Below are 27,196 nucleotides of genomic sequence, written 5' to 3'. Positions count from 1 at the left end.
ACGTGTGTTTTACAGCGCATGCTATGTGCATGAATGTCAGCCACCTCCCACGTCCCCCTGCAATGTCCAATTTGCCTAAAAAGAAGCGCTGCATTCCCCCCCCCCCCCACTTGGCTCCAGCCAGGAAGCTCAGCTGCAGGGCTTGGTAACAGGCTAATATTCAACAGGTGCAGTTTTCCCACCACAACTTCTCCAATGCAGCCACATCAGATTTTACCTGGCATAAAAAAAAAAAAAGATCCAAGGGATAAGTGAAAGAACCAAATCCACTTCATTTTACAGGAATTCTGGGATGGATGCGGACCCCTAACACAGGCGCCAAGCTGCAAGGAAACTACAACTCCCAGGAGCCCCCGCGACGGCAAGATTGGCCCCAGCCAATCTGGGCGAGAGTCTTTGTTAGGTGCCAACATGGCGGAGCTCAGGAAGTGAGGGAAGTGGGTCGCTTTAGGGCACTAAAGAGAGCTGGTAAGGGCATGGCTGGTTGAACGTCTTCCCTTTTGGGGATCCAAGAAAGGGATCCAGGAGTCCTGGCCTGGCCACCCCCGACCCCCTGCTTGCCCCACTGGGCCGCCCCTCTTTCCCCCCCAGCCCGTAGTCAGCCCCTCGCCGCCCCCCCCCCCCGCCTTTGTTCTGCTTCAGCCTGCGTTGGACTGACTAGTCTTGCATCGGTCAGTGATTTGTTTTGCTTTAGTGTTTGTGTGTGTGTGTGTGTGTGTTTTGCTTTTTGTTTTTTGCAATCCCTGGGGTCTCCCTGCCTGAGCATTGTAAAATTATGGAAGCAAAACGGTGCGCCTTCAGCAGGGCTTCAGCAGGGCTTTACAGTTGAAGCCTAACTCTTTTTTGCAAAGTGATCTTGAGTGTTTCCTTTGACTTAGAAGAAGAAGAAGAGTTTGGATTTATACCCCACCCTTCTCTCCTGTAAGGAGACTCAAAGCGGCTTACCAGCTCCTTTCCCTTCCTCTCCCCACAACAGACATCTTGTGAGGTAAGTGGGACTGAGAGAGTTCAGAGAGAACTATGACTAGCCCAAGGTCACCCAGCAGGAATGCAGGAGTGCAGAAACACGTCTGGTTCCCCAGATAAGCCTCAGCCGCTCAGGTGGAGAAGTGGGGAATCAAACCCGATTCTCCAGATTAGAATCCACCTGCTCTTAACCACTATACCACACTGTAGCTTTATACACCTATGTATATGTAAGTGCATGGATACTGTGAGTGGCAAGGTGTTTTTGTTTAAGTGTCAAGACACAGCTGACTTATGGCCATGATGGCAGGGGCTGATGGGATCTGGAGAGCCGCAGGTTGTAGACCCCTGCCATAGGGTTTTCAAAGCAAGGGACTTTGGGATGTGGTTTGCTGTTGCCTGCCTCCAGAGTAGCATGTGTGTAGATATAATTGTGTATCTTATCTATCTTCCTGCCCTTCTCTGTTTTATTCTTACAGTAGTGGCTCAGAGAAAGATTGACTCAAGGTCACCCTGTGAATGTATCGTGGTGTGGCAACTCAAACCTGACTTCTCCAACTCTAGTACTTTAACGACCAGACCACATTAGAATTTGGAAAAAAATTCCAGAAGAGTATCCTATACCCTATGTTAAGCATGGCCTGATTTATTGTATTTATTTGTACTTATATTTAGTGAGCACATTTCAAAATATCCCTTGTATAGCAAAAAAAAAAAAATCTGAACTGAGATGAATCAAGTGTGGTTTAAATGTTATATTCATGTATGTGTTGGTGTCTGTGAGGTGTAGTGGCTAAAAGGCTGGCCTAGGTTCTGTAAGACTCCGGATGAATCCTAACTCTGTCCTGGAAGCTTGCTGGGTGACTGTAGGCCAGTCATACATTCTCAACCTAGCCTACTTGTAGGGTTGTTTTGAAGATGAAATGGAGACAAGGAGAATGATGGAAGCTGCTTTGTGTCTCTGTTATGGAGGAAGGCATGGTATAAATAAATTAACTAAGGATTTGTCGTGTGGCTCTTTTTCCACCTTCTCTGAGGATGTGCAGCAGGCAGGACGGAATGCTGTGAAGGTGTGGTCAGATCTAGTTTTGCAGGACAGAATAGGCAGCAGACAAGAGTATAGTCAGAAGACAGTCCAGTGGGTCAAGGCAGGCGAAGGCCGTAGTCAGGGGTCAGTTCAACAGGTCACAGCACAGGAGAGATAGGCTGGGAATCAGCAGTAGACCAGGCACACGGAGGCAACAGGAAACACACTTGTTGCACCCAGGCAGAAGCAAGTTCACAGCAAGGCTTATGTAGAGAGCCTTGTCCAAGGGGTTGGGATTCTGCAAGGAGTTAATCCTCATCAGATGTAGACGCTTCTGTCTTCCCATATCTTGCTGCAATACGAGCACTCCTCCTTTGCTTCTGCAGCAGCTGCTTCTGCCTCCTGCGCACAACTGACTCATCACTGGGTTCCCTAGGAGGATCTGCAGACTCCTCCACCTGCACGTCATCAGTCAGGGAAGGGCTGGGAGTTGGCTTTGCTGCGTTAGGAGCAGCAAGCTCTGGCTGCACAGTGTTGCCAGGTTCTGCCTCAGAGTCCTCTGTATCTTGGTAAGTACCCAGGGTCTGGCTCGTGACAGAGGATTTGGGGATGAGCAAGAGGGGACACTATAGCAGTGAATGGCAATCAGGTAAAATTGCCTCTGTGTTTTCCATATGAGGCTTGTATCAGCAAAGAAGGGTGAAAGTTTACACCCCCCCCCCTCCCGCATTTCCCTTTTTGTTACTGTGGTGCATTTTCCACACAAAGCTCCCCCAATCTTTAGAATAGTTTTGGGACAAATGGCAGGGGGCTTGGGAAAGATCTGCTCTGCCCAGCTCCATTTGTGAACTCTTCCTCTGAATCAAAACTTTTATGTGGACATTTTTTTCTTAAAATAATATTTGTAAGAAAAATTAAATAAATTAGCATGTCCTCTCCTCACATTGTTTAACTTTCAAAAACCCCTCTCCCCACAAAGGTACAGAAAGGTATTGGCATTTTTTTCACACTGTGTATATATGCCATCAATGTGTTTGTACGCTGACTTTGATAGAATTTAATTCTGCTCCACGAAAGCCCCTGGGATACCTCATCCCTTGCATTTTTGTTAGTTCCATAGCAGGTTGATGATTATAGAGAGGAGACACAGAAGTAAGAATTTTAAATTTGGGTTTGATGTGACCTGCACAGGTGAATTCATAGCATGCTGTTGTATTTGGATTATGGATTTATTTTCACCCATCATTTTACAAATCAATGCAATATCCATGTACTCTTTCATATAATTGGTGGGTATAGTATCCTGTCTACGTTTTAACTCTAAAAATGTCTCTCTGTGTTAAGTGCCATAAAGTTGCTTCTGATGTTTGGTGACACTATGAATTAATGACCTCCAAAGCATCTTATCTTTGCCAGCTTTCCTCAAGTCTTGCAAACTGAGGGTCATGGCTTCTTGGACGGAGTCAATCCATCTCATGTTGGTTCTTTCTCTTTTCCTTCTGCTTTCCACTTTTCCTAGCATTATTGTTTTTTCCACTGACTCTTGTCTTCTCATAACACAACCAAAATATGGCAGCTTCTGTCTAGTCATTGTAACTTTTCAGAAGAATTCTGTCTATCTGTCTCTCTCTATCTAATATGTGTTTATGTATATGGGTGTGTGTGTGTATGTGTATGTACATTGGGAGTGGCAGAGTTTTTTAAAACTGTGAAGTCATAGCTGCAGGGATGTAGGTATAGATTTGTTATGGGGTGGGTTTGGGGGAGGGGCCACGCCCACACCCACCCCTGTGGGTGACCATGCTCTTCAAGCCCCACCCCCAGCCTCTGTGCTTATAAAAGCAGCTGTCCGAGGCCAGGGACGGCAGACTCCCCTGCCCCGCCCATCCCTTCCCCAACAGCTGGGCTGGCATCCGGCAGTCCCTTCTGCTCTCCCCTCTGGGCAGAGGTGTAGCTAGGGAAAATGGATCCTGGTGCAAAATCTGAGTTTTGCGGGGCCCCCCATGGGCGGCCACTGTGATGCTGGAATCCACCCCCAAACAGTATCATTTTCAGTGGTGTTTAAACTAGGGAGTCCAGATTCTCCTTTTAAATCCACCTTAAAGGGAGAATCTGGGGTTCCCAGTTAAAACAACATTGAAAGTGATGCTGTTTGGGGGTGGATTATCCCCCACCCTGAAACAGCATCACTTTCAATGTTTAAACTGGGGACCTCAGATTCTCCCTTTAAATCCATGCCGAAGGGGTGGATTTAAAAGGAGAATCGGGAAATTTGGGGAGTGCCCGCTGTCAGGGGTGCAGTTGTTAATCTAGCAGCACCAAACTTTCAGGGTATCTTTAGGAGACTCTCCTGATGATGCTACCCAGGTTTGGTGAATTTTGGTTCAGGGGGTCCAAAGTTATGTACCCTCAAATGTGTAGTCCCCATCTCCTATTAGCTCCCATTGGAAACGATGGGGTATGGGGAGTCCCCCCCCCCCCGAACCAAACCTCATCAAACCTGGGTGGAATCAGGACAGTCTCCCAACAAATCCCTGAAATTGTGGGGCTGCTAGCCTAAAAACTGCGCCCCCTGCAGGCCAAAAACTGGAAAAACACTTTAAAAATACAAAAAAACCACAAACGGGGGGGGTGTGGGGGGTGGAGCTTCGGACATGTCATGTGGGTTTTTTAAACCTGGGAACCCCCCCCCTCTTACCTGTGTCCTTGCTGACATGGTGACCGCATGGGATTTTCAAGGCAAGGATTTGTCTTTCTGTCTTCAGTGAAGGTGTCAAGCTGCAAAAATGTTATTAATTCATTGTCGATTTTATGAAACAATTTATCTTTAGACAGAAATAAAACCACTTGAAATTTTCCCACAGAATTCTTTTTGCCCCACATCTATGCATTGATTATAACCAGTGTGACACAGTAGTTTGAGTGGGGAGCACTGGGAGAACTCTAATCTGGAGAACTGGGTTTGATTCCCTACTTCTCTCCACATGAGCATCAGTCTCTAATCTGGAGAGCTGAATTTGTTTTCCCTCTCCTAGACATGAAGCCTTCTGGTTGACCTTGGGCTAATCACAGTTCTCTCAGAACTGTCCCAATCTGTTGTGAAGAAAGAAAGGCTTTTGTAAGCCGCTTTGAAACTCCTTATGGTTGAGAAAAGTGGGGTATAAATCCAAACTCTTCTCCTTCATCATCATCAAATATATGCACTCTTGAAAAACAGGCATCACTAACAGAGCCTGTGACTTGCTTGTCAAACACAATAGAGGCAATAGAAACTGTCACTTTATCCATCAGGGATAGAATCCCGTTTGGACTTGGCTCTCTCTCATGCTTAGTGTGTCAGAAATGGCTTCTTCAAGGAGGCAGCTTGCTGTTAGCCAAATGCTCCTGCAGGATGTGACAGATTGCAGGAGACGGGGAGGTGGGTTTCACCGAGGGGGAAATTATGGTCGTAAATCTCAATAAAGCAGCCAATTAAACTATAAACATTTCTGTCCTTTAAAAATTAACCAGCTCACAATCTACCTTGCCCACATACATTTTTTTCAGGTTATCAGCTTTGCTATAGGTCTTTCTGAAGGAAAAAAACAGTGTGTTAACATGATCTTGTTGGTCTTGTGCACTAAGAATTGGTGGTTATTCCATGGATTTTGGAGATCCGCATTTGTAATTGCTGTCAACCAAAAGAGCCACATTTACTTCTACCCCTGGCTTAAGGTCTGCCCTTTGGGGAGGCTGACAGCTTACTGTTCCTCTGGCAGCTGTTTCAAGATGAGAACCATCTTTGCAACAGCACAAGGGTCTTGCCCACTTTCCTGAAAAATGGGGCAGGTCACAGTGCCATATTGGAGAATGGTGCTGAAAAGAGCCACAGGTGGCATCTGACCTATTGATTATCACTGAATTAACAATAATATTGAATGCACATTGGATAATCAATTTTCTTCAGGCAGAGACCATTCTGGAATGGACTGGAAAACCTTAGCTAGTTTTCCAAGTCTTGGAAAAACATTTTAAACACTTACATCAGTATGTAAAAAGGAAATTAATCCTTTTAGTTTAGGGCTTTCCAGTGCTGAAGGGGGGGGGGGAACTGGCACCCGGGGCAAAATGGCACCCACCCACCCCCAGCGCACACCTGCCCCTCCCTCCACACGCCTCACTTACCTTTAAAAGTTAAAAGAGCAGCCTGCTCCGGGTCTGGGTGGCCGTCTGAGGTGAGGGGTGGGGTGTGGTGGGGGAATGGTTCTCTACCCCCCCCCCCCACGCCTGCACCTAGGGTCCTGCCTCCCCTTTAGTAGCTCCACCTATGACTCTTTCCATCCCTAGTTTTCCTCCCAAAGAAAGTACTCTTTTTTGCCTGTATGGTGCAGTGGTTAAAAGGATCAGACTAGGATCTGGAAGATCTCGGTGCGAAACCTCACGCTGCTGTTGAAGCTTGCTGGGTGATCTTGGGCCAATGACACACAGCTGAACCTACTTCACATGCAGAAATAGAGAGCGGAGAATGTTGTAAACCACTTCGGCTTTCCTGTAGGAAGAAAGGTAGAGTGTAAATAGACCTTCACTGAAAGAAGATAAGGATTTTGAAGCCATTTTCCCAGTGAAAAGCATTATCTGTTTGTTTATGAGAGTGCCATTGAGTTATTAGTGAGGGTTTTAATTGCATTATGTATAATTTTAAATAGTTTTTTTTTGTTGTAAGCTGCCCTGAGTCCGACCTAGTCAGGGAAGAGTGGGATAAACAAACAAACAAACGTTTCCTTTCTCTTCCTTCCAGGAAAGAAAAATGATGAAAGTGGTCAATCTTAAACAAGCCATCCTCCAGGCTTGGAAGGAGCGATGGAGTGATTATCAGTGGGCCATAAACATGAAGAAATTCTTCCCCAAGGGGACTACGTGGGACATCCTCAATTTAGCAGGTCAGGGTCATTGTTTGCGCTGTTGATGGATATTTACTGGCACGTTGTTCTCCAGGCTGTTGACCTGTCAAAATGGGAAAAGCTGCTGTTGGTAGTATATACATTAGTTCAGGGGTATCCAACATGGGCACCATGGTGCCCGGCAGTACATTCCCTGGTGCCAGGTTTGTTTAAAAAAAGAGGGGGGGGGGGGCTTTTGCCTAGCATGGTTTCTGATTGGTCTGATTGATTTGATTTCTGATAGCATGGTTTCTGATTGATTTGATTAGCGTTGCAGATTTTTAAAACTGTTGCTTTGGCACCTACTACTGTCATGGCACAAAGATCTTCCCAGCATAACTGAAGGTAAGCTGGGGTAACCATTTTACAGCTGGCTCCACCTCTTGCAGCAACCATTTTATGGCAGCCAGTCTGTTGATGTACCCACCATTCTGTGTCAGCATTCCAAAGGCGCCTGCAGGCTGAACAGGGTTGGGGACTTCTGCATGAGTGCTTGAAGACTACATGGTTGCTGGAATGGGCTACAAAAACATCCTTGGGATCTTTGTCTTATAGTTCCGTTAAATCCAGTGTAGCTTTTGCTGGAAGATCCATCAGGGGTTTGAAGCATTTAATATTAAAGAAAAGTCAAATGGTACCAGGCGTCGGAGTAAGATTATTCCACCTCATCCCCCCAAATCCTTTTATATTCAGTATCTTTTTAATCCTTCCTTTTGTGCAAAGAGTGGAAGGTACTTTAGGCTGGGGGAAAAATGACAGACTCAGGGTCACCAAGTGAGCTTAATGACAGAATGGGGGGTTGAACCTGGGTCTCTGACTTTGTCTGAAGTTCTGCTACTAGACTGCAGAATAAATCACTTGGTTTTGCTCATATGTGTTGACTGAGGCGCTTGGACCAGTGGGTGGCTGCGTATCGGAAAACAGAAAATAGTTCAGAGTGCAGAGTTACTCCCCTTTCTCTGATCTTAAGGGGCCTGAAAAATATTTTGGTGTTGCAGTGTCCTCTCTCCCTTTCTTTGACTTTTGCTACCTGCAGTAAAATATGAAATAGTGGATTTTCCTCAGTGTAAAATTGTTCACAAAAGAGGTTGGTAGTAATCCCTTGGGCTTTATGCTACAAAAGCTAAAGTAAAATAAAAAGAGAGGTATCATGTAAATTCATATTCTGGACATGTGTATTGTTTTACAGTCTGTGTTCTGAAAATTTGTAAGCTAGTAGATTGTTTGGAAAGCTGGATTGGAAACTTATGAATGAATACTCTGCACCTGTTTTCCTGCTCTGAGGTATTTACTCTAGTTATTAGATGCTAATTCTTCTTTTATATTTACGTACTCATTTTCTGTAGGAATGCGTAGGGAATTAGCCAGAAATTGTGAGAGAAGCATGCCTACGTAATTGGAAGATGATTGGCTGCAAACGTGAGCTGCACAGATGGTAGAGAAACTTCCTAGCTTGCCTCTAACTGACAACACCTTGGGAAGATGCACATGCTGGCCTGCCCCTCTCTATTTTCAGGTGGCAAAGAGGAATAGTAGATGAAACTGTGGAAATAGGCCTGCAGTGGGTTGTTAGTAAGGCTGTCAATAGATTTGAAGAGCCCTGGGTGATCCGCCAGATGACTAATGTGCTAATTAGTAGTTAAGCGTTAAGGAAATCTTCCTGTTCAAAAGTGGCATAATTGGTGTCTTTGTGAAAGCATTTGCCAATTAACAAAACCAATCACTCAAAAGTCATCCTGATAGTTTCCTTTTGGCTTCTTACCACGCGACCAAACCAAAATGATTTGAAGAAAGGCTAAAATTGACCCTTCCTCATTAAAATAGATTCCAGTCATTTTATCCATTTGAGGAGGTAATTAAACTTTATACTTTTTTGTCTTGAGTATGGCCGGGGGTGGGTGGAGAGTGGGGCAGCCTGTGCTTCTAGGACTGAGCTGAGACTGTTTTGGTTTGGAAGGCTTTGAATAGGCTGAGCCACAGGATTCTGGGATTCTGTTGTTGATTTTGCTGGTTCACTTCAAACTCCACACTTAAACCATGGTTTGTTCTCCTGACACTACAGTTGCTAACTCTGGTGTTTGGGGAGGGAGAGTTCAGCCAGGATGTGAGTCCATCCTATGAAGCAGCTATTTTTACCAGAGTGCTTGGTCCTTATCGACTGGAGATCAGTTGTAATTCTGGGAGAGTGCCACGGCCCTGCTGCTGTAGTGAGACAGTGGGTGATTCGCACAGGCCAGACAACGGGTTCAGACCCTTTTAAAAAGCACTATGGGGGAGAAGTTCCCACAGAATTTGCCCCCCTCCCAACTCTTCTAGCCCGTTATATTTGCCTGAATCTGGGTTAAATGAAAGTTGCTAAATTAGTGACTTTTCCCCTTCAACGTGGGTTTCAGACACTTCCCTCTTGCCTGTGTGAACTATGGCAAGCAGAAAGCATTTTATTCCCTCCCCTTCTGTCTGTCATCATGGTGGATTCGCCAGGCGGCCACCATTAGAATGAATTCTCTAATAGGGGGCCGCCATGTAGTGCTGGTACGTGGGTGGGTGATTCCCGACTGCGTGGTTCTCAGGGAAACACCGTGTTTCCTGTGTGAACTGTGCCGCCTCCTCCCACTGGGATCCTAGCAAATGGCGGCAGGAGTTCGTTTGACCTGTTCTTGTTCCTTGTGCAGAATCAGCCAATATGTTTCAGTCGGTGTTTATTTGGTACCACAGGGAGGCATACAGAGCTCTTAGGCATATTGAAGGCATGCCTACACTACATAACTAAACCAGTTTCAGACCTGTTAGTTACGTTCTCAAGTAAAAGACTGCAGGAGAACATTGGGTTTTGTAAAATGGTGTGGGTTCATTAACAGAGACTAGTATGGTCTTACATTACTATTACTTCTAGGATTTTCTGGCAAAGCGAACTTCATTTCAAACTGTTTTAACTGTTTTAACTTCCTGTGCATTTTAATCTCACCTTTCCTCCAAGGAGATCAGGGTGGTGTAGATTTTTTTCACCTGCAGTTTGATCTCACAACCATTTGAGGTAGGTTAGGCTGTGAGAGAGCAGCTGGTCCAATGTCACCTAGAGAGTATCTTGGCTGAGCTGGGATTAGTATCCAGATCTCACCCATCCTAATTCACCGCTTTCCATTATGCTAACACACGTGTGGATGCACCTGTTGATCACGTGAAAGCCACATAATGTTCTCTAGATTCTGAGAAATAGATGCTGTCCATAAATTGTTATACTTGCTGTCCAGAATTACAAGGTCTAGGGGACCTGTTCGTGCTTTCTTTGCTTTATACCTTGCCTGTTTATTCCTCTGCCCCGTATCCTCTGTGAAATAGGTTAGGCTGAGAATTTGTGACAGGCCCAAAGTTACCCAGCAAGCTTCCATGATGGAGTGAGGATTTGGTCACGGGTCTCCTTGAGGAATTGTGATTCTTGAAAATCTTTGTGGGTGATATTTATTTCATGCTTCCAGCAGGTCCAAAGGAACCTGTGGAAACATTAAACTGGTGCCTGAAGGCAGTTTTGGGAGTTTAGTCCTTGGAGGGCAGGTTTACCCAATGCTTCTCAATGGGAGGTGAAGCAATCTTCTGAGCGGCTAAGATTCTCTCATGTGTGTACATGTAGGTACAAAGATACCTCCTCGAATTTTTTTTTTAAAGGGAAAACTATATATTGCTGCAATCAGCAGGACGAGCTGAGTACAAGTATGTACATTTCAGGCTGAAAAGGTGCCCAGCAGGTCCTGAGGCAGCCTTCAGCAAATAGAGGCAGGGAGAATCCCTTCAGCACTACACAAAATGTCAGGCGCAAGCGGAGGATGAAACTGATCCAGAGAGCAAAATGGTTGGGTGGGAAAAATAAGATGCCTCCTGAGCTCTGCATTCCACAAAGCCAGGCAGGGGACGTCTTGCAGACACCTGAAGGAAAAAGGGTGTGCTTTGAAGCGTTTTTTTTAAAGACACCTGAAGGAAAAAAGATGTGAGGAATTCCTTCCTAAGCTGCCTTTTTAAAAGATCCTCAGGATGTCTTATTTGTCCAGAATGGACCTATATATCACTCCAGTCTGTTCCATCTACACTGGCTTTCAGTTTGTTCTTGGGCTTGGCTCAGTGTGGTGGTCTTAGCCTTTAAAGCCCTGTGGGGCTTGGGTCCTGTTTACCTTGAGAATTACCAACCCCCATATGAATTTATCTGACTGGTATGGTCAGCTTTGAGGGCCTTTTCATCTGAGGCAAGGAATGGCCTCCTCTGTCTTGGCATCAGAATTCATCTGTCCTCTGCCAGCAAATAAAAACGTTTGTTTCCTTTGGTAGTTCCTTTTCAACCCTCCTTCATGTTCAGTTGCTGTTTTTCTGTGCGTGTGTATGCGTGTGTGTTGTTTAAGTGGATTTTAATGTATTTTGAACTGATAGATTGGACGTAAATGCAGAAACCATTTTCTTTCTTTTTTGTGTTAAGTCAGTTCTGCAGGTTAGATCTTCCTGCAATTCGGCCAGGTGTGTTCTTTTTTCTAGTTAACTGGATGATCATATTTTAAAACCAAAATGGATCTTCTATGGTAACTTCAGTACTGTTTACGGCCTGGTGTAACCTGTGGAATTTTAAGCTTCCTTGGCATTTTTTCCTTTTTAAAGACTGTAAGTTTTTAAAGTAGGGGTCTGTTCTGTTTAATTTTGTAACACACAATGCAGATCACATATGGCATATAAACTGCAGATATCATTATTAATATCCGTGCATGACTGTTGGAGAGGGTTTTGTTTTTTGATTTTGCAGCTGATCTTTAGAGAAAGATTTTTGTTCTTCATTTAGACATGAAAACTTTGCTTGTGTAAATCTTGGTCAGAATATTGGGCTGGGACATTGAGCTCAGATCGCTACGCTGGAGAGCATAGTTAAGTAGTGAAGAGCAGGTGCACTCTAATCTGGAGAACCAGGTTTGATTCCCCGCTCTGCCACTTGAGCTGTGGAGGCTTATCTGGTGAACTAGATTAGCTTGTGCACTCCAGCACTGGGTGACCTTGGGCTAGTCACAGTTCTCTGGAGCTCTCTCAGCCCCACCCACCTCACAGGGTGTTCGTTGTGTAGGGGGAAAGGAAAAGGAGTTTGTAAGCCCCTTTGAGTCTCCTTACAGGAGAGAAAGGGGGGATATAAATCCAATTCCTCTTCTTCTCCTTCTACTCTACCATGGAAACTTGTTTGGTGATCTTGTGCCAATTACTCTTCTCAGCCTAACCTACTTCACAAGGCTATTGGGGTCAAAATAGGGGAAAGGAGAATGACAGACATTGTCCCATTTTCAAGCCTGGGTGGCACTTTGGTTGGGACGTTGATTCAGATCACCAGTCTTCCACGGAAGCCCCCCTGGATGATTGTGGGCTGGTCCTTTTCAGTCTCACCCACTTCATTGGGGGGTGGTGAGGAAAAAATGGAAGAAAAGAAGAACGATGACTGAAACTGCTTTTGGTTCCTATTTGGGTACAGACTTCCAAAGACAGAAATGAATTGCTTCGCCCTGACCATCGTGGAAGTAGGGCAGAATAAAAGCACACTACAAATTAAACATCCATTGGTGAGTGGAGGGCAGCCCAGATAATGAAGATGTAAAGGGCAGATGGTCCTTAGATCCTAAGGTTGCCATGGCGATCCCAAGCAGAGACACTGAGAAGAGTTGTGTTTGATGGATGGACCCAGTGGTTGCTTGGCCAACGTTAGAGTGTGCCATGGTCGTGGTTGCTAAGGGCAACCCCAGGATGCAGATAATAACTGCAAACCTCTTGGAGCAGTGGAATGAGAAGTGGAATTGTTGGGTACTAAGTACAGCAGGGTGGGGGGCAGCCCCCACCTGCTAACCCTGACCGGTGGTGGGGGTGGGGCGGTACTTAAAGGTGGGTACCTGGAAGAGAGAAGCCAGTTGTTGCTGGTAAGGGCAACCTCTAAATGGTTGCTTCCCCCCCTGAAGAACTATGAAGGTGTGTAATAGTTCAGATTATTGGTGGTGATCGTTGACTGCATTTATTTATAGAGATCTTACAGTTGCTTTTGTATTTAACTTGAAGGGATATAATAATACAACGTCAAAAATATTTCTTAAGTGTTTTATAAATAATGAGAGAGTTCACAATCTGTCTTTGGAAAAAGGGTTGTGGGGGTCTCTTTTTTTACCCTTGCAATCTGAAGAGGGGTATGTGTCTAAGAGAAAGGGAGACGTAACTCAGATGACTGCTACAAAGCAGGAGGCTGTCTTGGAGAATTCCCCTGCACTCATCTGTAGCTTTTCAAACGGTCAATTAAAAGCCTGGCTGCACAGAAAGGGTATGCGCTGCCCTTGCCAAATCCGGCAGAGTGGCAGTCTGCCACCAGGAAGTGCATGCCAGCTGTTGGCACATATTCTGTTGGGAGGTCTGTGTGCTGGTTTCCAAGCAGTCTTCCCTACTCTGGTTCTCCATTCCTCTGAGCGGGAGCAAGAGTGGAGCACACACTGTCAGTCAGCGAAGAGGATGTCGAGCAGAACATGTGGCACGTCCTGTTCCATCTAAGGCAACAGAGGTCATGCAAAGGTCATGTGCATCAATTGCCACAGATTCAGCTGATGGGGAGGGGGCTGTGGTGTCCATTTCCTACCCAGAATTCCTGATGAGCCAGCTCTACACACACACACACACCCCACACCCCCAAATCCTGAGTTCTCTTACGAGCTGGGAGAATCTGAAATGATAGGGCCTTGTATTAGGATGGCAATTCCTGGAAGTGTCCCAGATGTCATGCGCCGCCTTCACAAATCCTATGCTTGTCTTAATTCTTCACAAGAGTCCCTGCGTTGTCTCTTAGGCTCAATTCCCCCCACCCCCTTTCTTTTCTTTTTAATTGCAGAAGCCCTTCTTGAACAAGCCATGATCGGCCCGTCGCCAAACCCACTGCTTCTGTCTTACTTGAAATATGCCATCAGTTCACAGGTAACAATCCCGTTGCAGGCCATTCTGTTTTCGGAGGGTGTGAGCAGTTGCCAATCGACTGAGTGATGCCCAGCTATAAATACACACACTCAGACTTTAAAAATTGCGACAGAATCATGTAGCATTGCCAACCACCTGGTGTGGACTGCCAATCTCCTGCTGTTACAGTTGATCTCCAGACTTCAGAGATCAGTCCCCCTGAAGAAAAATGGTTGTTTTGTAGGGTGGGCTGTATGGCATTGAACCCCACCCAGATCCCTGCCTTCCCTAGACTCCACCCTAAAAATGACCAGGTATTTCCTGGCCCAGAACTGGCAGCCCTAACTCAATCAAGTGGCTGCATTTAAGTAACTTATGCCACAGTTTTTCTGGTCTCCCCTGAAGTTGTTAAGCAGCAGTGGCATAGTGGTTAAGAGCAGGTGCGCTCTAATCTGGAGAACTGGGTTTGATTCCCTGCTCTGCCACTTGAACTGTGGAGGCTTATTTGGAGTACTACATTAGCCTGTGCACTAGTCACAGCTCTATGGAGCTCTCAGTTCCACCCACCTCACAGGGTGTTTGTTGTGGGGGGAGGGGTAAGGGAAAGGAGATTGTAAGCCCCTTTGAGTCTCCTTGCAGAAGAGAATGGTGGGGGGATATAAATCCAAACTCTTCATCTTCTTAACTCTCTGAAAGGCTTGGCCAGTTTGCATTAGTTATTCAAACTGAATGAATTTCTGGGTTTTTCCCCCTTTGCATAAATTGCCAGTTTGTACTTTTTTTTTTGCATAATTTATTCTGAGTTTTTTAAATCACAGGGGAGGGTAAGAAATTGCAAATTGGAAACCTAAGCCACCTCTCTGGCTTCTATTATATCACAGCATCACCTCTGCATTTTCAAGCACATCATGGGAACCCTAAGTGCTAGACACTTTTTTTAAAGCAACAGCTGAATTCTGTGCCTGATATCGTACTCTACGTGTCTGTAGAAATGTGGCCAGTTGTACAGCCTACCATAGTTTGTGCTTTGTATTTTATTAAGGGGAATATTTTTACAGGGTGCTATTACCCTTGGTATAGGTTCATTAGAATTCAAAGGGTGCAATCCCGCTGAATAACACTGTGTAGATTGCTCCAAAACTGTATTCCTTTCCGATAATAATAATAACTGCTAAGCATCTGTGGCTATGAACGAGAATCTTGGGTTTCTTGTTCATTTTCTGACAAGCAGATGATGATGTTGAATTTTCTCTTCTGATGTTTTCTCTGAGCAAGGAGGACAAGTAGCTTCCCCCCCTCTTCCAGCACTGTGAGCAGAGCTGGGCCATGTGAGTGCCAGATTCTTGCGAGATCTTGCCATGGAGAGAAGCTTTTCAGTTGTTTTTTAAAGCTTCCCTTTTCTCCTTTTGCCGTGGCTTGCTGTAAAGTTGATGTGAAGCAAATATGCCCTCACCTAAAAATGTCTGTTTAAATTTGTGCCAGACCACTGCCCCACCAACAAGCTGCCGTTGCTATTAAGTGACCTTGTCGCCCCATTTGCAGCTGAAATGGCAGGGTGTGTGTGGTTTTTCTCCCTTGTTTAAATGTTAGTTTTGCTTAGTAACTTTCTCATGTTTTGTTTTTGTTTCCAGATGGTGTCGTATTCTACTGTTCTAATGGCCATTAGCAAGGTAGCATTTTAACATTTCTCTCTCTTCCTTAACCTAAACCTTTATCACTCTGTTCCCATTCATCCTACAATATCTCAAGCCAGGAGCTACCAAGATGGCACAAACTTCACTGCTGATGTAGAACCTAAACGTTTATATGAAACTGACAGAATCTCAAGTGTTGCTGAAACAATTCCAAGTTTCTAGCACTCATGAAATGACTTAATTGAGGCTATGATACTTTGGCCATGTCATAAGAAGACAAGAGTTACTGGACAAGACAGTAAGGATCCTCTGAAGATGCCAGCCACAGATGCAGGCGAAACGTCAGGAGAGAATGCTGCTAGAACACGGCCATACAGCCCGGAAACCACACAGCACCCAAAAGACAGTAAGGTTGGGAAAAGTTGAGGGCAGTGGGAAAAGCAGAAGATTTAACACAAGATAGATTGACTCTATCAAGGAAGCCATGACCCTCCGTCTGCAAGACTTGAGCAAGGCTTTTAATGATGGGACATTTTAGAGGGCATTAATTCATAGGGTCACCTTAGGTCAGAGGTGACTTGTCAGCATTTAACATACACATACAGCTCCTATGCAGAAGATAGGGGTGTGTGTGGGGTGGTGGAGGTTGGATCTGACCAGCTGTTCTGTTTGTGGAAGGATTAGGAATACCTTGTCTTGGCCACCAAAAAAAAAAAGCTATACCAGGGATCACAGACCCACATGGACAAAAGCCACACAGGACAGGCCTTTGGTACGTAGAGAAATCATGCAAAGCTTAAGCAGAAAAGCTAGGAGAATCCAACCTTATTTTTTTCTTGTTGGCTGAATATATAAGTTTTTGGCTGAAGAAGAAACTGAGGGTTTGTGAGTTGTGTTCTCCCAACTCATGTCTGCCTGCTCTTACCTATAGGGATGCCAGCATTGAAATAGGACTTGGGGATCCCCCAGAATTACAGTTCATCTCCAGATGACAGAAATCAGCTCCTCTGGAGAAAATAGATGCTGTGGAGAGTGGACCCTTTGGCACTGTACCCTGCTGAGGTTCCTGTCTTCCCCAGGGTCCATCCTCAAATCTCCAAGAGTTTCCTAACCTAGAGTGGGTACCCCTCCCCTTCCCCCCACACATCCCCAACTGGGGGCAGGGGGAGAAGGGGGGAGACCTGGCAACCCCACTTACAGACATATTGGTTTCCAGGGAGTGTTTTCACTTCTTTCCCAATATTTCAAAAAAAGAGTGAGCTCAAAAATCAAATTTAAAAGTAAAAATGGGAAGTGCTCAGTTTGTGTTATTTGTTTCAGATTTGAAATCTTTGTTCCTTTAACACAGTAAATGTGAAAATGGAGGCTTCTTCTGTTTCTTTGGGATTAGGAAAGAGTCTGTCTGGGCCAGTGCTCTGAATGGGCCCCAGAACTGAGATCCCTTACCTGTACATTCCAGGTCATGACCTTCAGCTTTCATATGTAAAAGCATCCTCTTCGTTGCCACTTATTGAATCCTAGTTACAAGCCTCAGGGACATGTGGAGATCAGTAAAAGACACAGCAACAAATACAGAACTGATTCTTTTATTTTGCCAGCCATCAAAGCAGTTGCAAATGGGTTTTTCGAAATGGGATTTTCGGAAATGGGATTTTCGAAAATCGGCCATGAAATTCTGTGTGCCGGATTGTCCACCGTGCCTCAATCCTTTACTTCCCCTCCCCTCCACTCTGCTACGTGAAAATGCAAACTCTGTCACAGAATGTTATTTATCAAGAGCTGGAGTAGTTCAGTGGTGGAACCTGAGGTCCAAAACCAGGCAAGCTGCAGTTTGTGCCAACTTAACCGTGCTGTGGGAGCAGGGTAGCGCTTTCGGCCATCTTCCCATGTTTTTCTCTTTCAAATGGCAGATGTTTCCTCAACATAGAAAATCTGGAAGAGTCTTTGGAAACTAGCTGTCTTCCCAATTTGTGGTTTTATGTACAGTGCAGGCTAATGTTTCTGTTTTACCTGAGGACTAAATAAATAACTGGAGGGGAATAAATAAAATAACTGGAGGGGATTTTCCAACGGCCAAAATCAGATGGAGTGACATTAAGACCTGCCTCTTCTATCAAGAGCCTGGGCGTGTTTCTGGAATTCTCCCTTTCTGCGGAGGCCCAGGTTGCACACAAGACCCAGGTGGCCTTATCCCATCTCCACCAGACTAGACAGTTGGCCACCTATTTGCCCTGCTTAGACTTAACCACAGTGATCTATGCAACGGTCACCACCAGTTAGTGGTTACTGTAACTTGCTTTGCGCTGACCTGTCCTTGAGACTGCTTTGGAAATTACAACTGGTCCAGAATGCAGTGGTGAGGGTTCTTACCGAGACACAGGTAAGAGTGCATATTCGACCTTCACACTGCTAAATGCACTGGCTACCAGTTGAATTTGGGTCATGTTCAAGGTTTTGGTGTTAACTTTTAAGGCCTTGTGTGGCCTGGGATCAACTCCCCATATTACCCCCAGAGGACACTTTGCTCTGCTGGCAGTAACCTTCTGGTAGTCCTGGGTCCCAAGAATGTCCAGTTGGCCTCAACCAGGATAAGGGCTTTTTGGCCCTGGTCTTGACCTAATGGAACTCTCTACCAGCTGAGACCTGGGACACTTGCTTCATTTCTGCAATGAAGCCTGTGGGCCTGTGGTTGAGGCAGCTACGGTCATTTTTTCTGCAATGAAGCTTCTGCTGGGCCTGTGGTTGAGGCAGCTACGGTCATTTTTTCCAACCGGGTGGCCTCCTGATCTGCCCCCTCCCTTTCTCTCCCCCCATTTTCTGTATGGGGTGGGGAATGTTGTTTAGTTCTTACTGGGGCCCATTAATTGACTTAATTTTTGCTGCCATTGTTGGTAGTATTGTTATTCAAGTCTTAATGATCACCCTATAATGACTGTTATTATTGTTGCTTATTTTGATATTGAGATGCTTGGGATTGTTTTAGCTGTGTATGTTAGCCGCTCCATGACCAACCATTGGCTGGGAAAGGGTAGGGTACCAAGTTTAATAAAATAAATAAATTTCTAAGCCCTCTACGATGTTTTTAGATCCAGTCCTGGAGATGCCTTATCGTGGGCCTTCTTACTGAATGTATGGATTAGCCCATGAGTCTGTAACCTGCAGCTCTCCAGATGTTCATGGACTACAAATCTCATCAGCCAGTTGGCCATGCTGGCAGGGGCTGATGGGATTTGTAGTCCACGAACATCTGGAGAGCCACAGGTTGCAGACCTCTGGATTAGCCTTTAGGCTGGTGATTATGACATTTCAGTCTAACCCAGGGGTAGGGAACCTGCGGCTCTCCAGATGTTCAGGAACTACAATTCCCATCAGCCCCTACCATCATGGCCAATTGGCCATGCTGACAGAGGCTGATGGGAATTGTAGTTCCTGAACATCTGGAGAGCCGCAGGTTCCCTACCCCTGGTCTAACCTATAGGGTTAGTTGAGTTAGCAGCTTAACCCATAGCAGGGTGACAGAGCTGAATATCTCTTGGAAATTAGCAGCTGTTATTTGGCATATTCAGCTTAGACAAGTGGTCGGGCATCCTCTTTGCATGCACAGTGTTCTAAATTCAGTCTCCAGTGTCTCCAGTTCTCAGGTAGCAGGCAGCATGAAATACCTGGGAGAGCCAATGCCTTTCAAAATGGTTAGTAGCGCTGACCTTGATAGATCAAGAGCCTGTCTCACTGTGAGGTAGCTTCATATAGTCAAGGTTAAAATTTCAGCTCAACCCTAGTCCGGGAGCTTCTTGGAACATTTGTTGCATGCTGATTTTGTCCCAGTTTCACTGTTAAGAATAGTTTTTCCTCCCTTTATATTCCAGAAATAGGCCATTCTTCTCCTTTAGTTTTGTCTGCTCCAAGGTGAACACAAACCATGCATAGCATTCAGCCATGGTTTGGAGCTGGTTTGCCAGCAAAGATTAAAATACCAGTTTTGCCTGGTTTTGCCTTCGGTGTAGCAGTGACAAAGAGAAGCGGAGGAGGAGAGGGAAGAAGTTAGGTGAAGGAGCACTCACAGTCTTCTAACCATGGTTAAGAGGTTTACAGTGCAGTCTTGTACAGTTATTGCAGTATAAAGCCATTGAGTAGCTCTGCACAGAATTGTGCTCTGGAAATTAATATAGATGTCCTGCACCATGGGGTGGATCCTGCCCCTGTTCTACCATATCCCTGAGCATTTAAGCTATTTCTCTTTTTGGATCATGATTCCTGCATATTAGACAGCTGGAGGAAGAGCCACTCAAATTGGAGGAAGGCTCTTTGGGGGGCAGTTGGATCCTTGTAGATTTGAATATGCGGGTTGCAATTGGAGCAGCCTTACTGACTGGCGATAATTGGCAAGCTGTCATTCGTTGGAGCCTGTTCCAAGAGGGAGAAAGATTTGTAATTCAGCCCGTATTGCGTTAGATATATGTGCAGCACAAGAAATGCGTGAAGTAGAAGTCTGTCCTCTGCATGTTGTGTTGATGTTGGTTTTTGGAGGTTTTATTGAGACCTGTTGTTTTCTTTCTTTGTTTTTGGGTTTTTCTACATTCAGTTTGATGACTTCTCCCGAGACCTCTGCATCCAGTCTTTGCTGGGAATCATGGACATGTTCTGTGACCGGTTAAGGTAGGGAATGGGTAAAACCTCATACTTCTGGTTGCACATTGCATAATTCAAGCCAGAGTGGGCAGAGACGGGCACATCCTGGGCATACAGTGGACTCTTTTGTGCCAGCCAGTTGCTAGGATTCTAGCAAATAATGCTACATTAAGTGGTCCTTAGCTGAATGTGGCAAGTTGGCACTACTTGTATCCTTATAAGCAAGAGAATGCCTTCAGAAACACTTAACACATTTAGGTACACGTTTGCTGTGAAATGAGACTGATGGTCCGCTTTTGCTTTGTGCTTCGTAAACCTCTTGGACCACAGGAGTTCTGCTAAAGGAACAAAACAACAAGCAGGTCAGATAAGAGTGAAATTACCCTTTGAACCATGGGCTGGATGAAACCATTTTTCTTGGCTCCTTTCTCCTCTATTGCAGACTCCTCCCCGCACATGGCTTTTGGCTATTAGGGATTCCCTTGATCCCCAGCATTGTGTTTTGGGTGGCTAAGGAGACCCCTGCTTCCCCTTTCCACCAACACTTAAGTTGGTCATGTTCAACTCCATAGCTGACTGTCAGAACTCTGATTGGTCTTGATCTTTTTGTGAGACAGGGATAGGTTTCTGGTCTGGAGCCCTAAAGTTTTTCGAATTCTGAATCAGTTAGTCAGGCAACAGGAAACCCAAGAAAAGCTGCTCCCCGGTCTGTGATAATTGGCTTTGTTTCCATTATATTTATCTGTTGCTTTTGCAATAGAGCCAAAATGAATGCAGACTCCAAAAATCCCACAATCCGTCTCTGCAGTCAAAAGAGCCAAATCGCCAGCCAAGTAGACTTTGTTGTGCTGGGTTATGTGCAGCAGTCATAATTCCTCTATTGTTACTTCACAACCATGAGAGCTAGAAACCTGCTCCTTTTGCTTAATGTACAAAATGAACAGATTGGAATTATCAAAAGGCCTGGCCAACACACTAGATGGCCTCTCCGGAGACATACCCTCTTGCATGTAACGCTCCTCTCTTGCTTTGTCATTTTGGTCTTGAATGAGTAAAATTGATCATGGATCTGACCTTTCTGAAAACCAAACAAACCAAAAAACAGCAACACCCGTGTGTTCTTAAAGCATTTTGGCTAGAGCTGACAGGTGAGTGTGATGGGAGGGAGAGAGAGAAGGAACTGTCTTCCTGTAAGAAAAATAGAAACAATGAATATTAACCTGTCACCAGAATGCTGATAAACAGCTGTTCTCGGCCAGCTACAAAGCCCTCTGCTTAATCCTCTCCTCGGTTAATTCGATCTTCTGGTTTTTAATTTGATCAAAGCCCTTCAGGTCTGGGATTATTTGTGCTGGCCGCAATAGCGTTCATCCTGTCGAGAGGGTCTCTTTCTCAATCCTTGGTCTTTTTTCTTTTTTGAGCCAGACCGTTTTAATCACAAGCTTGCTGTCTTTTCCTTCCCCCCCTCCCTTTTAAAATTTATGTAAACAAATACAAGAACTCTGGTGACTTGTACATAAGCCGTGCCACAGGGCACAAGCCGCAGATGCTCGATTATCTTCCACTTGTGGGTTTTGGAGTCCTTTGGCGGGCAGAAGAAATCTCTCAAGACCTGATCCCTACTTTGGATTGCTGTGAAATTGTACTGAGAGAAGGGAGGGTGGAGCTCCTTTCTAGCCCCTGGACTTTGGATGGCAGGGAGGGTTTCCTGCCCATGGAGGCTTCTCTGGACCTAACTCTATAGCACAGGGGTGGACAATGTGAGGCTTGGTATGTGTTTGGTTTGTGAGGCTGGTTCTCCACTTAGGCAACCCAGATGAGACCACTGCTGGGGCTAGCAATATTGGCAGAGTTGTCTGGTTTGGGTTGGGAAATACCCAGATAATGGGGTGGTGGGGGTGGTGGTGTGTGTGTGTGCGTGTGCGTGTGCGTGTGTGGAACCTGAGGATGCCAGAGTTTGGGGCAGGGAGGGACTTCAGTGGGGTATAATGCCATAGAGCTGGGGTTCCCATCATGGGGCCAGCAGGCGCAGCGATGGCCACCAACACCTTTCCTGGTGCTTGCCAGGCATTTTTAGAAAGTGGGTGGGGCCAAGTGGGACTCCAGCCTGGCGGAGCTTCTGATTAGCCACTGGAGATCTGATTAGCTGTGCAAATATTTTTAAATTTTGCTTTGGCTGTAGCTGCCACCATAACACAAGGATCTTCGCTGTGTGACTTAAAGTTGGCTGGAGCAGCCATTTTGTGACCGGCTAACTGTAGTGGGTTGCCATAAATTGGCTGCAACTGGACGGCACTTTACACACATACACCAAAATATGCCTCTGGTGGCGCCCACCACTCTGTCAAAATTCCAAAGATGCTCACAGGCTGAAAAAGGTTAGGAACCCCTGCCATAGAGTCCACCTTCAAAGTGGCCATTTTCACCAGGTGAACTGATCTCTGTCACCTGGAGATTACTTGTAATAGCAGGAGATTTTCAGCTGCCACCTAGAGGTCGGCAACCCTAAGCACAGAGACATCTGTAACTCTGGAAACCTTCGCATATTTGCACAGAAATTATTTATTGTTATTACAAAGTTCACCTAAACCCCACCTTTCTCACTGAGTTTGACAAGCGACTAAATCTGACAACAGAGACACCCAATAAGCGGAGCTATAGGACCAGGGTTACAGAACTGGAGAGCGATGCAAACCAAAAAGGCAATGAAAAATGTCTCGAGATGTGACAAACCATGATGAAGAAAGAGGTTTGCAAAGATAAGGAATGTGATAGTGACACAGAAGGTGATAATAAATATTGCAATAGACTACAATTCTGTCCTTAATGGAAGCAACCCCTTGAGCTGTTTCAGTCTATCTACTACAGCCCTAATTCCTTTGAAATTATGGGCACCTGAACATTTATTTTCTGCATATTCTGTAAAATGCTAGATACGTGGGTGTGGTTTTTGCCTTCCCAAGGATAGGCTCAGCCCCCTGTGCATTCTCACTTATAGGGAAAAGATGACACACAGGTGGAAGATGGACCCGAGGTATGCCACGGTTAACTTAGCAAAGAGACGGAAAACTCCCCACGGGTGCAGCAGGAAAACCCTTTTATTCCAATATGTTAATTACCCTTACGCGTTTCGCCTTGAGCTTCCTTGAGGGTCTGTGAAATATTAAAAGCATTAATGCTCCCACTGAACCAGCCCAGAGTAGCACAACAAGCTGGCTTGATGCCCCCCCCCCCCCCGATTCTTCTGCTTGTGTAAGGACCCCAACATGCATAGAAGTCTTCCAGCGATCTGTGCCATCATGCAGTTGAGTTAAGGAAGGGCGTCTCATGATTGGAGATGTCTGACTTTGCCTTCCGCTTTCTCTTTCCACAGTTGCCGCGGCAAGGCAGAGGAGTGCATCAGCCTGTGCCGAGCTCTCATGAGTTCCCTCAATTGGCTGCTGCGCTGTGCAGCCTTCTACTTGGAGAAGATGAAGGAGCCGCTGGAGCAGGGAGCGGCAGAGAGCCAGCTCGAGATGTGCCTGGAGCGGCTGGCAAAAGTCTTGGGCAGCACCAAGAACCGGGCTCTCATTCTCATAGCCAAGCTTGAAGAAACACGTACGTAGCCGTTGTGTATGTATGCTGGTGAGAGAAAGTGGGTGTATGTGGGAGAGTGAGAAATATGGAGCTGCAGATACTGGGGTGAACTTGGAGCTGGCGTGGCATTAAGAGCAGCAGACTCTTAAGCTGATGAACTGGATTACTTTCCCCACTCCTCCACATGAAGCCTGCTGGGTGACCTTGGGCTAGTCTTTCAGAACTCTCTCACAGTGTCTGTTGTGGGGAAGGGAAGAAGTTTGTGAGCCGCTCTGAGACTCCTTAAAGGTAGAGCAAAGCAGGGTATAAAAACCACCTCTTCTTCTTCCTCCTCTTCTTCTTCTACTTCACTCACCTGTTATGACTGGGAATTATTCCAGGAGGACAGTTCTGAACACAGCTCTCTTCGCTCTCTGGTTTCCTGTGCCCTTGACTTTTGTGTTCTCCTGTTGTGGGGTTGCACTTTCCCCCAGCAGGCAGGCCAGCTTGCTTGGTGTAGTGGTCAAGAGCAGATTCCCACTTCTCCACATGAGCAACAGAGTCTTATCTGGTGAACTGGGTTTGTTTTCCCACTCCTCCACATGAAGCCTGCTTGGTAACCTTGGGCCAGTCACAGTTCTCTCAGAACTCTCTCAGCCCCACCTACTTCACAAGGTGTCTGTTGTGGGGAGAGGAAGGGAAAGAAGCTTGTAAGCTACTTTGAGACTCCATACAGGAGTGAAAGGCGGGGTATAAATCCAACTCTTCTTCTCTCCTGCATCATGTTTCACACAGTGGCCAACCAGTTTCCCTGGAGGGTGAGACAAACAGGACATAATGTCTTTCTTTGATGTTGCCTTCTAGCTCTGTGTTTTAGAGGTTTAGAGGCTCTGAGCCTGGAGATTCCAGTTACTCAGTATAGCAAATAGTCACTGATGAGCCATGAATTTCACACTTTAATTACTCATTGAGAAAAGAAGTGTTTCCTTTTTTCCTGTCCTGGATCTATTACTTGCCAATTTCACTGGGTATGAGAATGATATCCACTTCCTGCAGCCTGTGCATAATTTTTATAAACCTCCATTGTGTCCCCATAAGCTGTTTTTCCCCCTAACCTGAAAAAAACTTGGATTTGTCTCCTAACATCTTCAGTTGGATTATGTCCTGTAGCAAGGCAGGGGAAGGTTACAACCCAGCGTTTACAGTCCTGCATTGGAGGGATCAGCAGCTATTTCAGGGACCTCTTCAGATACAAGTGAAGCCTGCTTTTGATTCAGACAGGTGTGGATGCCGTTGGAGGCAGGACCATGTCCCTCCTGGGTTCACATCTGGCCAAGTGCTGATGGTGGATCCAAGCAATAATTGACTGCTGGTCACTCGTCCTTTCTTCCCTCTTAGAGTTCATTCTGCTAAGCCTCAAAAACTATTTTCTAAATTTTAGTGAGTGTGACTGCATTATGAAAAGCTGAAGCCTAATGACCTGCAGGTGCTGCAGGAAGAAAAACTATCCACTGCTACATTTTTGGCTACCTGTTCTATTTATGTGTTTTTCTCCCATGTCTGAAAAACAAATCTTGCTGGTAACAGCTAGCAGTGGTGAATGAATTGTAAACAATTAACAAAGTTATCAAAGGCTTTCACGGCCAGATTCAACTGGTTCTAGTGGGTTTTCTGAGCTGAAGATGCCAGCCACAGATGCAGGTGAAACGTTAGAAACAAGATCCACCAGACCACGGCCACATAGCCCGGAAAGCCCACCAGAACCAATTAACAAAATTGCCAACCTCCCCCATAAAATCAGAAGTATGGAAGAAATCTATAAGCATACAGTAGGCGCTAGAGAGGATGCTGAGGAACCAGCAGATAAGTGATCTGAAAACCATGGGGAAGGGAGATGTTTCCACCTGGTGCCTAAAAGCCAATAAAATAGGTTCAAGGCAACATTTGAGGGGGAGGGACATTCTGCTAGTCTGGAACCACCACTGAGAAAACCTTGTTTCCAGTTGTCACTCACCTCCCTTTGCCCTGCAGGCAGAGGTGTACGGCCTATAGGGACATGGGGTCACCCATGTCCCCAGGTGCATGCCCCCAAGCCCTGTCTCCCTGCAGGCTGGCTTTGGAAAGCACAGAGACTGGAAAGCACAGAGACTGGGGCCGGGGGGGGGGAGGGGGCCAACATGGCCCTGCCCCTTTGCTGCCCCCTGCCTCCGTGCTTTCAAAAGCCGGCTTTCCAAAGCTTCAGCTTTCAAATGCTGGCCTGCATGGGGGGTGGAGCTCAGTGGCAAGGCCACGCCTCTAAGCACAGCAGGGGTGGGGAGGTGCCCGGAGAAGGAGTGGTCTCCGGGCGCCATTTCCCCCTGATATGCCCCTGCCTGCAGGGGCTCTGTTAGCATGGCTTATTTGCTTTTTTAGTTCACGTGTATCCTGCCTTTCTTCCCAATGGGGACACAGAGTGGTTTGCATTGTTTTCCTCTTCTTCTTTCTCCTCACATCAGCTCTGTGAGGCAGATTAGGCTGAGAGCACACAACTGGCTGAAGGTCACCCAGCAAGCTGCCACGGCAGGGAAGGAGTCACCCAGACTGTAGCCTGACATTCTTACCACTATACCTCCCTGGGTTTCCCTGGCTTGTGCTGATGGTCTTAATATAGGGTCAGTCTTGGTTGAAGTAAAGGAATGACCTAAAACTCAAATCACTGCCTTTCCTTGCTAGCTTCCTGGGGTGCCGTTGAACAGTCCGTGGCCAAAATGGGGGACAATGTGGGGCTTATTGGCAGCACCATGTTACAGAACCAGGCGGAGGTGTGCATCGGCCTTGTCAAGAGGTGAGTGAACAGCAGTTGCAAGAGGAGGAATGCAGAGTTCTCCCGGCAGAAGCCAATAAAACTAGACTCTCCTTGTTTTCTCTTCCTCCCTGCCCCGAACTTTCTGCACAGCATCCCCACCATGCTTTCAGTGCATTCGGAGCAGCTGAACAAAACGGGTTTCCCAACTGTCCATGCTGTGGTCCTGCTAGAGGGAACAATGAACTTAACAGGAGAGCCTCAGCCCCTGGTCGAGCAGCTGATGATGGTGAAAAGGATGCAGGTATGGCTGGACCAGACAAAATGATGTAGCGCCTCCCTGTGTTATTTACTCGCTTGAATTGTAGTCTACCTTTCTCACAGAGTTGTAGACTGCCTTTCTCAAGGCGGATTACACAGCTGATATTTTTGATAAGTGGAGATATCTAATTGCTTATGATTGATTCTGCCTCTTTTGGTTCCAATTTTGTGGTTGGCTGTGCTTCTTTCGGCAGCCATTTCATGCAGTGGCGTAGTGGTTAAGAGCAGGTGTACTCTAGTCTGGAGGAACCAGGTTTGATTCCTCGCTTTGCCGCTTGAGCTGTGGAGGCTTATCTGGGGAATTTAGATTAGCCTGTGCACTCCCACCAGCTGGGTGACCTTGGGCTAGTCACAGTTCTTCTGAGCTCTCTCAGCCTCACTCACCTCACAGGGTGTTGGGGGGCGGGTTTAGGGAAAGGAGATT

The 27,196-nt window shown here is 46.0% G+C and overlaps 1 protein-coding gene across 11 annotated transcripts in view; it reads left to right on the top strand.

The window, feature by feature from the left end:
* Positions 1–391: 391 nt before the first annotated feature.
* Positions 392–27,196, top strand: part of MED24 (mediator complex subunit 24) — a 73,612-nt gene continuing 46,807 nt past the window's right edge. For 7 of the 11 annotated variants that reach the window (XM_048517677.1, XM_048517676.1, XM_048517673.1 and 4 more), the window contains exons 1-8: positions 475–671; positions 6,771–6,912; positions 13,790–13,872; positions 15,483–15,521; positions 20,068–20,141; positions 23,488–23,711; positions 26,382–26,493; positions 26,605–26,755. In XM_048517677.1, coding sequence (XP_048373634.1) covers positions 6,780–6,912; positions 13,790–13,872; positions 15,483–15,521; positions 20,068–20,141; positions 23,488–23,711; positions 26,382–26,493; positions 26,605–26,755 — 816 coding nt within the window. In that variant the 5' untranslated portion in view covers positions 475–671; positions 6,771–6,779. The other 4 variants (XM_048517667.1, XM_048517668.1, XM_048517670.1 and 1 more) reach the window with 4 other exon arrangements.

Source organism: Sphaerodactylus townsendi, linkage group LG15 (assembly GCF_021028975.2).
Source record: "Sphaerodactylus townsendi isolate TG3544 linkage group LG15, MPM_Stown_v2.3, whole genome shotgun sequence".
Taxonomy (NCBI): domain Eukaryota; kingdom Metazoa; phylum Chordata; class Lepidosauria; order Squamata; family Sphaerodactylidae; genus Sphaerodactylus; species Sphaerodactylus townsendi.
The sequence above is the reverse complement of the archived record's forward strand: the minus strand, read 5'-3'. Positions and strand labels throughout refer to the sequence as shown.